This window comes from Onychostruthus taczanowskii, unplaced genomic scaffold, assembly GCF_017590055.1.
Source record: "Onychostruthus taczanowskii isolate IOZ18803 unplaced genomic scaffold, ASM1759005v1 scaffold3, whole genome shotgun sequence".
Taxonomy (NCBI): domain Eukaryota; kingdom Metazoa; phylum Chordata; class Aves; order Passeriformes; family Passeridae; genus Onychostruthus; species Onychostruthus taczanowskii.
In genome coordinates, this window is record NW_024500349.1 from 15,968,139 (window position 1) to 15,981,793 (window position 13,655).

Consider the following 13,655-nt stretch of genomic DNA (forward strand, 5'->3'; position numbering starts at 1 on the left):
GGCTGAAAACTGGAAATTTAGCTAGCATAGGACTGTAAGGACCAAACTGCAGCTCATCTAAAATAAGTCAGCCTAGATTAGAGTGAAACAAATGTTTGTAGCTGAGTGCTGAAAGCATATGCTTTGTGTTGTAAAAACATCTTGCCTGGCATCCCTGTATAACAGGAATGTGATCATTTGAGGCAACTTCACATTGAAGATGAGGTGTTACAGCATTTCTGATGCTCTAGGCTGTGATTCTGGCTGTTACGCCCCTGTTGTAATAACAAAAAAGCTTTCTGACCTCTTTGAAGGTGACTTTATTCTACATAATGTGTGTTGTGTGACAACACTTAAATGCAGTTTTAAATACTAAATGAAATACAGGCATGCATTTCTGGTCTTTTCCAAATGAGAACATATTTGTTTCCTTATTTTGATATGTATAAAATAGTTTATATTTTCCCTTTAAAAACAAGTTCTGTCAATACAATCTGGTTTTCATGGCTACCATTACCTCACCTTTTAGGTTCTTTGTCTGAGCCAAAAAGTAAATGAACATGCCTGCATCTCCTTCCTTGTTTCTGGTATTATACGTGGCAAAGTGCATTGCCTTCTATAGTAACTTCAGAAATTTAACCTTGCATCACCCCAGACAGCTGCCTGCAAATTAATCTTGCTCTCTGAAATACCTACTGGCTAACCAGATTCTCATCTGCTAATAAACACTGTATGATTTTGTTCCTTCAGCCCTTTTTGCTTTTACACACATTATTTATTTATTTGGTACAAGTCTGTTGGTGATTAATGTTTTTTGGAGAGGAAGTTAATGCCTCATTCCCACTGGACTTCAGTGAGATTTTTTGCACCTCTGTCAGCTCCTTTTCAAAGGTTCCCAGCCAAACCTGCAATGGCTTTATGTAAGCAAAGACCAGTGCAAAACCTAAGAACCCTCAAAGTATATTTTGGGATCTTTCAGATGTTTGCTGGGCTCAGCAATCTCTACCATCCCCCACCATGCACCTGGCAAAATCCCTGTATTTCCACTTGCATATACTGAATTCTGCACAGCCATCTCCAGCACTTGGATTGTTTAATGTGCAAGTATGCAGATAAAGTAGCAATGAAGAATTATGAGGTTTAAGCCTTCAGACTAAAAACCAGAGATATCTTGGACCCACTTGGACAAGGCTGGTTAGGTTTCTTCTAGTTTGAAGAAAGCAGTTGATGTGTTGAAGGTGTCTACCTTTGAAGCCATGTGAAAATTCTGGGAGCACTTACAATCTCCAGTAGCTGAACCTTGGAGCACACATGGAAACACCATGATTTTACTTTAACAAAACTTCAGTGAATGCTGAAGCAGTCAAAACTCAAGGGCTGCTAAGTAGTTTCAACAAATGGCAAGGTGCTGTGATAATACATGCTAGTCCTGTGTGTGAGCCCAGAGGAAAGAGGTTTGGAATCATTTGCTGTGCCTTTGCGTGCCTCTGCAGTTTGGTGCAGGAGTTCCCAGCTGTGTTACAGCTGTTTGGGACGTGAGCTGAGAATGCCCATCTGACTGAACTGAAGCAAAACCACAGAGAAGATCCAGCCACTAAGGCCATTCACCAGTGAGAGCAGAACTGTTCCCTGCCCTTGCAGGGAGAGCTCTGGGCTCTCTGAAGTGCCTGGATCCTCAGCAAGGCTCTGACCCCTCCTTTCTCTTTCCCTTTCCCTGTGCAGGATCTCAGGCATTGTCCTGCCTCAGGCAGGGCCTGCAGGAGTTCAGCTGCACAGCTCAGCACCTACTGAGCATTCTGGTGATCCGTGATTGGTTTTGGCATTCTTTTATCTAAATAATTCCTCAGCCCTAGCCCTGAAGCTGTTAGGTTCAACAAATCCACACCTAGGTTGGCATGTGATATGGCCAGCTCTGGATGTGAGGTTTGCTTCTAGATACCAGGTTCTTGTGTGTACACAGCACACAAAGCACTGTGTACTGTTCCAGTACTTTACACTGGGAAGACAGGAAAACAGGACAGTCCTAAAATGAAACTGTTTTATGAGGCAAAGTGTGGTGAAACAAAACAGTGTGTTAATGATTGGCATAATGACATCCTAAGTCTGGATAATTTTATTTGGTCGCAGGTACACTTCAGTTTCAGTAACTTCAAGCAAATTATTACATTAGGATCTAAAATCCTTCTAATTTCCAATTTAAGTTATTTAACACCAGTAAAGCAATCAGTTAATTCAGAACCAGATGAAAGGTGTTGTCAATGTAGGAAACAATGCAGCATGAAAATATTTAACTACATCCTAAGTGAAAATATTCATAAAAGGAATATTTATCAGAATAAATTCCTTCTGATTCCTCATTCATCTGTTATTAGGCATTTGAATAGCTGTCTTAGAAGTGCTCCAGTATCATCTGCATCCAAAAGGAGGCATGGAAACTCCAATTATCATGATCTGACACCTAGGATAAAACATTTTTAACATACTTCTCTCTCTTTCAGGTAACCCTGGTGTTTCCTAACAATGATCCTGCTGCTTTCATGGTGGCATTTTATGGCTGCCTGCTTGCGGAAGTTGTCCCCGTCCCTATTGAAGTGCCACTTACAAGAAAGGTGAGGAACTGAATTTCTTCTCTATACTCCATTTTAGCACTTACATCAGAATAAATCACAACTGAACGTAGCTTTTGAGTACATTTTTGTAGTTAGCTAGCTCTGAATCTGAGGATACCAAGATAGTGCTGTGTGGTGAATTATATATAGTTCCTTCTGTTTTGTGATAGAAAATCTGAAAATGTGCTTGCAGTTTCAGCAAATGCAGGTCTGCATGGAAAATGAGAGGAAAATTTTTCAAGACAACACTCTGCCAGTCATAGATGGATTACCTTTGTTGCCTTTTAAAACCTTCTGGTGTTGGCCACTGACAAAGAATCATTGGCAACAACTGCTGATTTTCCACCTGTCCCTGCAACCCAAGCTGTGTTATAATGCCACTGGTGCTATGTGTGCTGCTTCAAAGCTGTTATGGAAATGCCTTCTCCTGTGTCTATATGTGCATATGTGTCCCAAAGCTTCTGTCACCATGGTCACCTCTGCCAAGGGTGGCACTTGAACAAATTCAGTTCAGGAGTTCTTGTCACAGAACATACATTCATAGAGAAAACTGGCCACTGCTAATCAAAAGCGTTTCACATCCAGTGGTGGTTCAAAGACACAACCACATATCCCAGAGAAGTGTTAGGAGACAGCTAGAGCAGTTCCAGCTGGAAGGAGTGTCTGGGGGCAGTGAGGGGTGGAGGTGAACCACAGCTGGGTCACTTAGATAGGTTCTGCAGAATCTGAGGGTGTATGCCTTGAAGGATATAAGAACAGCAAAATGTATTTATTAATTATGAGGATTGTTTTGGTCATATCCCTTTAATTTGCCATGTCTGGCTGTTCCCACATACCCCTTGTATAATCACTCTTGTCTTAGCTAGCACTAATAATGCCTTTAATTATTTGGTCTGGACTTGTACCCATAAAGAGTGTTCTCTAATCCTTACAAGTTTTCTTTTTAAAGTGAATTCTTTTGGGAAATGTTGACTGAAGCCATGAGATGCCAAGGAAAGGGCTGAGCAAATGTATTGCATTGGTCACATTTTCAACATTTCAATTGTCAAGGGCTTTTCTTTGAAATGTTCCAGTGTTAGAGTACTCTGGAGCAGAAGCTCAAATCTTTGTTTCATGGACAGCAACCTTCCCTTTCAAATGGAAGCCATGAAAACAAGATCGTAAGCCCTCACAAAGCCTTTGCAGTTTGGACATCTCACACAGCCAATTAACAAAATATCTGGAGATTCCTCCCTAAGTGAACCTGCTTGAGCCTTTCTCACCTCTGGGAAACTGAGTTGACCTCGGCATTTCTCCATTACAGTCACAAATGCCCCAGCCGTCATCTGTGGTGGGCTCCTGCCATGGTGAAACCAGACGGTGCCAGGGAGAGAAGGGCTGGGATCAGGAGTGGGGGGCAGCTGATAAACTGGTGAAGGAGGAGAGAGAGATGGAGGGAGGGAGTGGATCAGCCAGCAAGAGATCAGGCAGAGCAGACTGGAGAGCCATGGAGCAGAAGGAAGGACCGAGGGAAAGAGGAGACAGGATGTGCCCCGGCTTAAACTGTCTGAGACTGGAGGAAAGATGCAGGAGAGCTGGAAAGGCCATGCAAGGGGAGAGGATGGGACCTCAAGCACCATGCCTGCTCTGGGGAGTAGGGTTATGCTGTTTCATGTGTAAAATGATGCATTTGGGAGCTTTGAGAGGTGGACATGGCTGTAGAACAAGGATGGTGATTTTAGTAGAAGTGTTTCCATTGGGCTCTCGTTGTGCCTTCACATCTGAGGGCAGTACATTTAGTCTGAGGCAGTTGCATAACATGGTGCATTATTTTGATAAAAAACCAGAGATTTTGTATGCATCAACAAAATAAGGCCAGCAGAGTATGTACATTTTAAGATCTTACAGGGTGCTCAAATGGGTAAATCCACATTCGTTGCATGAAAAAAATAAAGAAACAACATAGTTTTGAGGGTTAAAAAAATCTGTCTTTCCCTGTTACTATTCTCTGAGGTTTAATGACATTTTAAAGCACATAGATAGGTGTAAATTTGATTTATTTTGGAACATCTGATACCACATTCACCCAGTAAACTATAAAATCCAGCTGTCCAAGTAAATACTCTGTGTCAAATGAATAACTTACCCTAATTTGGCTGCACCTCTTGGGTGTTTTTTTTTTAAATATGTATCTATATATGGATATATAAATATACACTTACACATCTGTGTATATATATATATTTATAAAGGAATATCTACAGACTCAGACTGTTTATCTTTTGCCACGATGTTTAAATATCAAATTAATAACACAATAACAGAGATGTCAGTTACAAAAGCAACATGATCTATACTCTATAAATAAAGCTATGCAATCTCACAGCATATACTATTTCAAATATCTTTGCATTTGTTTATATGGAAAGGCAACTGGAGTGGAAACAATGAGATGAAAATCGTGTTCTGAGTAGTCCCAGAAGGAATACCTCTGCCTGGTCAAATGGCAGTGGATTGCTTCTGGCATCCGTGGGAAGATGTCATTCCTGTCATCACACAATGGCCTAGACTGTTAGTTTATGCTTTCCCATTATTTGTTCTCTGTTCTGCATGCTTCAGTACATTCTGGCAGTGGACATTTTTTGGGTTGCTTTTTAGAAGACAGAGATGTGAACTAGCAAATAGACCAGCAATTATATTTTATATTATACTATAGGCTTACAGAATAACAAGCTGATACAGGATGAGCTATTTCAGGTAGTTATATTAGCAGCCATTTTTAATATTTAAAGTTTGTACTCACAGCTTTAATACAGTTCTGCATTTTCATAAAAAGGAGTTTTTCACAGCTCTGTGCAGGATTTTGTCCCTGGCAATTTAAAACTGAGCAGTATTTTTTGCAGCCAGGTAGACTTTTGCCTTACAGACTACTGTGCAGACATCTGCACCCACATGGAAGTAGCAGCTTCTGCTTTGCCAGCATATAGATTTTGTGTGTATTCTCTTTTTTGTTTTTAGTATAACTGTTATTTTTTCAAGATTTTGACAGGATTTTTTCCCAGTTCACTACTAGGTGAAGGCCCATCTTGCCTTGCTCTTTCCTTCTGCATCCCGCCTTTATGTTGACAGAGTACCTAGAATACCCCCAGAACTTCAGGGGATGTGTGACCTGGCATCTGGGATGGATTGTCTGAACATCCAGCAGCCATGCAGCATTCTCCAGTGTTATTCCCAGAAAGCTTCCTAGTGTTTGGCAAAGAAAAATTGGAAATTTGAATTCCTGCAGCATGGTTTTGTCTCTGTAGATTTGGGACATCCGATCTAAAATTAAAAACAAAAATCCCAAACCAACTCTTCATTCCAAAAGCAGCAGTCAGAGATTCTGCAGTCATTGTAACAATAGAACAAGCAGAATTTTTATTTCTCCTCCTTTCTCTGAATTTAGTACCATTGCAATGCCTTTAGCATCAACACTTCCCAAAATTCTTAGAGCTAATTCTCATCCCTTCATTTCTAGGCTCTCTTCTCTCAGAATGGTGTCCCTCTCTCAAAATTTGCTTATGTTTCCCAAACATTAGCAAACAATGTGTCCTGTACAGTATCTCTTCCTTCAGAACTGCCACTTTTGTTAATCCAGTCTGAAGTTGGAGTGTTACAAACCCTTTCAGTGCATGTGTGATATGATGTGAGTTACAAACTATATTGTAGAATGTGCTGTCAAAGTAGATGAGATGGGAGTTTCAGCATGTTGAGTTCCAGTTGAAACAGTGATTTACTATGTCCCTCATGAAAAGATTTTAAAATAAGGTTTTGATTTCTTTTTCTTTATATTTTTTAGGTCAGTGTTTTTTTCCATTTGATCGGCGCCGTGAAAAATATTATTATTCTGCTCTGATACAGTCAGGGGAGCTAATCAGTTTTAATCTAAAAATAACATTTTTGTCCTCCAAGCACATTCACAGTTATGCTCAGTCACATGCTGTGAACATAGGAAGAAATCTAACCCTCACAGATCTTCATGGCCTCCTTATCATAGGCAGAATTTGTAGCAGGGTGTGTGTGACATGAAAGCATGTAAAAATTAATTTCTCACTCAAAATGCTATTTCCTAGCCTATTAGATTTAGTGCTATGTGTGCTTCCAGCAGGCATTTCTGTACTTTTCCAGATGCTGGCTCTCAGAGTGTGATTGGAAGAATTGTGTATTGTCATAGAAAATCTGGAGAGACCCACTCCAGGAACCTGAGGTTTTTTTAAAGGATGCTTCATACAGGGTAAAAACTGTTTTTGAGGAGCTCTTTTTATTAAAGCCTGAGAAGTTATTAAAGTTTACAGTAGCCAGGGAGGTATATCTCTTCCAAGACAGTGAAATTGTCCCAGTCATAGCTTTCTTTGAAAGAAGAATTCTAGTCCAAAGGAAATACACCTTGACATCTTTCCTAGTGTTTCAGGGCTCGAGATAAAATGAGCTTTGCTTTCTCTCAGCTTTACTCATTGTAGGGCTGTAGTGTGCCAGAAACACTGGACCTCTACATGCTTTTGAACATCTTCTGATAATGAATATCTTTCTCCTCTGGATTTAAAATACGTACAAAATGTTTCATGTACTCTTTTCAGTGGTATAATCTTCCAGTCCCTCCAAGGAATGTAAGACCCCTGAGCCCCCTGTGCAAACTGCTGGGCCCTGCAAGCCCTGTGCTTGTCCATCCCTCTTCACACTCTTCAGCAGTGGAGCACCAATCCTTGCTCAGTTTGTCACAGTGAATCCTAGATCCTTTGAAGTCTGTGTTTCCTTATTATATTTTCAAGTTAGGAAATGGTAATTTCCTGGAGAGAATATCATATTTCATGCAGTGTCCACTGCCAAAAATAACCATTGTCTCGCTTTTATTAAGATTTTTGGATGTTAAGCTGCTCATAGTTGCAGATTTCACATGCAAGTTGCAGGCAGATATCAAAGCTGTTGTCTGAGGAGAGAGTTAATTTCTTCATCTTAAAGCTGGGTATGAAAATTGTGTCTGCACTAAGGTCTTTGTGTTTTTTTAAAAAAATAAGGTTTCCTTGATGCCTCTTTTGGCTCAGAACTGGTGATGCTTGGCCTTTACATCTGATCATTGCCCTGTTTGTTCTTTACCAGCAAATTTTTGTTAGCAAAGGGCACTGGAGCTCAAATAAGCATTGCAACAGAAAACAAGATTAGTTCAGTCTATGATGCTCCACCACATAATTCTCATTTTGAAAACAGTCTGGGATTTGCAAGTGAACAGAAGTAACCTTTATCAGGCCAACCTTTGCACAGACTGTCTCTTCCTTCCTTATTAGATAAGGACATGCACTCTCTCTCACGGAGACAGGATCATAACTGTTTTCCTTCACACAGATACTCTCACAAAGCATTAGAGAAATGACATTAACAGCAGGCTGAAATGCTACCACACGTGGGATTTTTTTATCCTGACAATGAATTATCACTTTGCAGCAGGAAGAAGACAGTTTGCCTCCAAGTACTGGTGAAAACCTTTAGGGAACCTTTAATAAAAGTCTTTGGAGAACTTTGAATGGCTGCCTACAGCAGAGAGGATTTCAGGCTTGCTTCATCTGAAAGATTGATCTCTCTAGGTGTGTGCAGACATAGTCTAAAGCTATGCACACCTAAATTTTCATACCCCAGCAAGCGCTGTGCCTTCACGAAATGTAAAGTGATAGTTCCAAAGTCATCAATTGGTCTCAAACTTCATGCTACAATACCTCAGCTCTGTGTTTTGCCTTCCACCTGCATTAGGTGTTATTTCAAACTGTGAATTGTAGAGGATTTGACAATGAGCATCTCTGTCTGCAGTTGGGACTGCATTCGGTTGTTTCACCTGGTCTCCTCACTGAGGTTTTTCCTACCCCCACAATATTCAGCAAAATAAATTGTTTATGGCAAGTGGGGGGTTGCCAAGTAGCAGATAACCAAAATAGCAAGTAACACTTCTGACAAACCAGTGTGTCCTGAAAATCTATTCCCTCATGGTAGGAGAATGATTTTACTTAGAGGGGAAGAGGATTTGGGGTTTTTGGCAGAATATTATTTAGTTGTGTCTCTTTGCAACTTATAAAGTAGTTTTCACCATTGCAACCACTCATTTCACGTTACTCAAAAGGCAGGCCAATAGTTTGTCTGTCAAATCTGTAATAATCATTACCCTTAAAGTCAGTAGCCCTTTTTGTAGCCCACATGTAAGCTTTCATAGCCTCAGGCAAAGGGTTGCACTTTTAGGTCAAACTTCATTTTTCAAACACAAGTTTTGCCCAAGCTCCTCACTGTTCTGGGCCTGTCATGCTGAGGTGTGAGGAGCTGCAAAGACTGTTGTCTTGACATGGTTGAGTGTGTGAGGAACATTGTGGTGTGTCTGTGGGATGTGAAAGGGTTTCAAATCTTCTCCTGGACCTCCTGGCTGTCAGTCCAGTAGCCCAGCACCACTTGAGTAGTTTAGAAACAAGTTCTTCTGTGGGGCACCAGTTATCACAGAAAAACCTATATAGGGCAAGGGATGTCAACCCCTTCTTCATGTCTCTGTTCTCTGCAGTAGTTTTAGATTCTGGGTCAGGATGGAGCCACCAGCAGCAGGCAGAAGGTGAGGATAACTAGTTATGAGGTGTGAGAGACTGAGACTGAAGGTGTAATTGATGGACACCAAGTAGGAGACTTCCAGAAAGCTTCATTGGGTTCATATTGCAAAATCCTCAACTGGAGCTCCTGTGGCCCTTGAGAAGAGTGTCTTTCACAGCACCTCTGCTTCAGCATCTTGATTTGCCTTTGTCTTGCAAGGCAGGGTTTGTGGCCACCAAAGCATGGTGTGGGATTTGAAAGTCTGTGAAACACACTGCCCATGCCTGGTGAAATTCTTCCCATCGCCTGTGGCAGAGTTACATCACATGATTGTTCAGCCATGTTTTCCTTACAATTGAAAGAATATCTGTTCAGAAAAGAATAGGGTGAAGATTTTAATGTTGTTTGAGGTGGACTGTCCTGATGGAAATCAGTGTGCTATTACAAACTGTTACAAGTGAAGAGATCGTATTAAGAAATCTATGTATGTGTGTGAACTGCTACAAGTGAATGATGAATATTTATGTGGACATCCTCTAAGACAGTTAGACATTAGACAGACCAGAGAGAGCACAGACATTCTTTCTTGTGTTATCTAAAAAACTCTACACTGTTAATACCAGTTTCTTTTTTCTGTTGTGTTCTTTTGCTGGGAGAAGAGTTTGACAGGTGATTTCTTAGCTGATGCATCCCCCAGTGCCGTGGTATGCTGATGCTTGAGGGTCCACACTTTCTACTAGTTTCCTTGTGTTAGATTTCTTAATGCAATTCGTTAGGTTAATTTCTGTTTACAAAGTTCTGCATTAATTGGAATTTCATTGCTTGAGAATTGGCATTTTCTTGATATAGTGGTGAAGCAGTTTGTAGCAGTCTTTTATAGGATACACAGTTACAACAAAATTGTAATTTAAAATTGAGATCAATGCCATTGCTGCATTCAATTATAAAATTTATATGCCTTTTTAAATTGGTAGTTAGAAATTCATACATATATTAGCAAGCATTTATTAGATTAAATTTAGTGAGAAATTTTGAGCAATGGTAGTATGACTCTGATATTTTAAGGAACTCATGACCTCCCTTTATAGATGATAGAATAGCAGGTCTCAGAAGCTGTCTTGACCAAGGAGTGGTGTTCTCCATGGAACACTCCAGCCTTCCTCTTCCTGCCATTCCTTCTGAGGGAGCCTCAGGACAGCCATCCCTCCTGCACTGTTCAGGCACCCACATTTCCTTCCCCTGAGCAGACTCCAAGAGTGGAGACAGGTCTCATCCTCATGTGGAACCAGGATTAGATCTTCCTAAGTGCTTGGCCCATAGGTTTGACAAAAGAGATGTGGAGCAGCTGACATGAGAGTCAGTGAGGACAGTAATTAATGCTGGACAAAGCCCATTAAGTCCTGGAAGCCCCACTGGTGCAGGTGTGGTGGGGCCAACAACATGCTCCCCAAAGTGTTGTTCATGGAGACACCAGTATTATTCTCTGTTGTTCAAAGAATACTCTCATTGTCTGGTTTTATATGGACAAAGATGATACACAAGCTTAAGTTTAAAAAGCCTTGCTGAAAAAATGACATTTCATTTTTTTTCCTGGTTTTATAAGCATTCTGGGTATAGTAAGCAAAAGCAAATACAATAGTTCTGGATAGGAGCAGTTATATAGGATAGACTTTGACAGATCAGTTAATTGTCTCACATTGCTTGCTCAGCTATCAAAGTTCTGATAATTGCTGCCATATGCATATTTTGAGGTGGTATGGATAGGCTTTTGCTTTTTTCTCTGTTCTCATTACTTCTCCACTTTAGATGGGTTTTTTTTGACTATATAAAAATTGCATTAAGAATTAGTCAGTTAGGCTCTGAGGCTTTCTTTCCATCATACAATTTTGCTTTGAAGAAATCAATAGATTAAGGCAACTGTTCCGTATTTCTGGTTGTTTCCATTGTTGAGTGTGCTCTATGGTTGATTTGAAAGATATTTTAATTTGATTTTTTGAGTTTCTTTAGGAGGTTTTCAGTAGAATAATTCTGTGGAGAAAGGGTCAATATTCCTATATGCATTTACATGTAAGGCTTTGCTCGGTTGAGGAGCCTGTTGGAGGGATGTAAAGTTTATAAAAGTAATGACAAGACACTATACATAAAGCAGATGTAATGCTGTAGAAGCACAGCATCTCCTAAAGAACATCTATGGCCTAGACTGGGAAATCATTACATGACTTCTTAATCTCACTGCTTCTATCCCCTTGATGAAAGTAAAATGTAATGAGCTCACTCTAATGGGCACTTGACTGTATGTAGTGCTCCTGAAATGTGCCTGTAACTACTCAATGAAATGGTTATTGACAAATCAGGTTAGATCAGCATAAATAGGGAAACCCTCACCACTGTACACCCATCATAACATCTTAATGGTTGAAAGCTTTCTCCAGGTGGAAGCATCTGTAATCCATATGATTTCCTAGAATTGTCACAAAATCACAGAATGGTTCAGGTTGGCAGAAATGTGTGGAGGTGACCTAGTCCAGCTTCCCTGCTCAAACAGGATGCCCAGGACTATATCCATGGTAGCTTTTGGATATCTCCAAGTATGGAAACTCTACAACCTCTCTGGGTGCTTTGTGCCAGTCACCCTCCCAGTAAAAATGTGTTTCCTGATTGTCAGAGGGAGTCTCCTCTGTTTTGGTTTGTGTCCATTGCCTCTGGTCCTGTCACTGGGCAAAGTAAGGGAAGAACCTGGCTCCATCTCCTGCACACCCTCCTTTCAAGTGTTTGCACACATTGATTAGATCCCTCCCTAAGCATTCTCTTCTCAAGGCTCAGCAGTCCCAGCTCTCACTCTTTCCTCCTAGGAGAGAGGCTCCAGTCCCTTAATTATCACAGTGGCCCTTTGCTGACTCTCTCCAGTAGCTCTGCATCTTCTGCCTGGCAGCCCAGGACTGGTGCCAGCAGTGGAGATGTGCCTCTCTGGTGCTGAGGGGGAGGATGCCCTCCCTCAGCCTGCTGGCAAAGCTTTGCCTCACACAGCTCAGGATGCCATTTGCCTTCCTCTTCCTCGTGCCAGGGCACATTGCTGGTTCACACTCAGCTTGCTGTCCAGCAGGACCCCCAGGTTCTTCACAAAAAGCTGCTCTCCAGACCATTCTGGCACAGGGGTTTGTTCCTCCACAGGTGCAGGACTTTGGATTTGCCTTTGGTGAACTTTATGAGGGTCCTGTCTGGCAATTTCTCCAGGGATCCCTCTGGGTGGAACAATCCTCTGTCAGATCAGGCATTCCTCCCAGCCACTTGTCATTTCTGAAGAGATGCAAGAGCATATGCCGTCTGATGGCTTTCACTGTCTTTATGATTTATGCTGCTACAGACAAGAGGATACCTAGCTTTGGAATTCCTTTGTCAATGTACAGATGAGTTTTGATAGTCAACTAAAAGGAAATCAATTTAAAGGAAAGAGACTGTTTTCCTCTCAAGATAATGTGCCCGAGAACAAAAGTGCTTTCAGCCTGTAATCACCTCTAATCAATTCTGTACTTTGTCATCTCTTAGGATGCAGGAAGTCAACAAATAGGCTTTTTGCTTGGAAGCTGTGGAGTTACTGTGGCCTTGACCAGCGATGCATGCCATAAAGGACTGCCTAAAAGCCCCACAGGGGAGATACCACAGTTTAAAGGTAACCTAGCCCTAGCTTATCATGGCTCTCACTGGTCATTTACTACAATAAACTGCACTTATTTCATGGCTGTGGGTGAGGGTCAGGCCTAGGGTGAAGCCCTTGTTACAGGAGCAGGCGTGCTGCTGGGACACCGCTGTCCTGGTGTGTCACTGGCAGTGATGACTGTGCCAGCCTCATGGATGGAGAGCAGCACCAGTGCTCCCAGTGCAGTTCTCTGCTGGCTCAGCCAGGCTGCTGAGACCATCTGTGGCCACACAAATTCAACCAACAGACTTAGGACTGTAGTGGATGAGAAGTGTTCATACGATTAACTCCTTCAGTCAAGTGTAGGGGCAGTAACTTCTGACAGGGGAGTGTTAATGAAACTGCTGAGGTCCACAACAGCTTAAACTGCCCAGACATTCCCTCAGGGACTGCCTAAAAACACCTCAGTAGCTGTGTCAAGAAAGCAGATCTGAAAAATCTTCTTTCCCATACTACACTGAGGTTCAAATGAAGCAATGTTTAGGTAATGGTGACCCAGATTTTCAAGAATAAAACTCTGGCAGGGAAGGCTTTTTTCTTGTTTTATCCAGCAGAAACTCAATGGAAGCTGGCTTTTGTTTGTACCTCAGGCTGGCCAAAGCTGCTGTGGTTTGTCACTGAGTCTAAACACCTCTCCAAGCCACCTCGTGACTGGTTCCCACACATCAAGGATGCCAACAATGACACAGCTTACATTGAGGTGAGTTAATGAAGATGCATCTTCTCCTCAAATCATTACATATGGCACTCTGGATTAAGTAAACATCATTATTCATTCAGCAGTCACAGAAGCAAAG

At 41.5% G+C, this 13,655-nt stretch overlaps 1 protein-coding gene across 5 annotated transcripts in view; it reads left to right on the top strand.

Moving 5' to 3' along the window:
- The window catches only part of DIP2C (disco interacting protein 2 homolog C), a 310,628-nt gene that overhangs the window by 217,478 nt on the left and 79,495 nt on the right, over nucleotides 1-13,655 (top strand). For all 5 annotated transcript variants that reach the window (XM_041408487.1, XM_041408489.1, XM_041408488.1 and 2 more), the window contains 3 exons: nucleotides 2,478-2,588; nucleotides 12,708-12,831; nucleotides 13,449-13,558. In XM_041408487.1, the coding sequence (XP_041264421.1) occupies nucleotides 2,478-2,588; nucleotides 12,708-12,831; nucleotides 13,449-13,558 (345 nt within the window). The remainder of the gene's footprint in view (nucleotides 1-2,477; nucleotides 2,589-12,707; nucleotides 12,832-13,448; nucleotides 13,559-13,655) is intronic.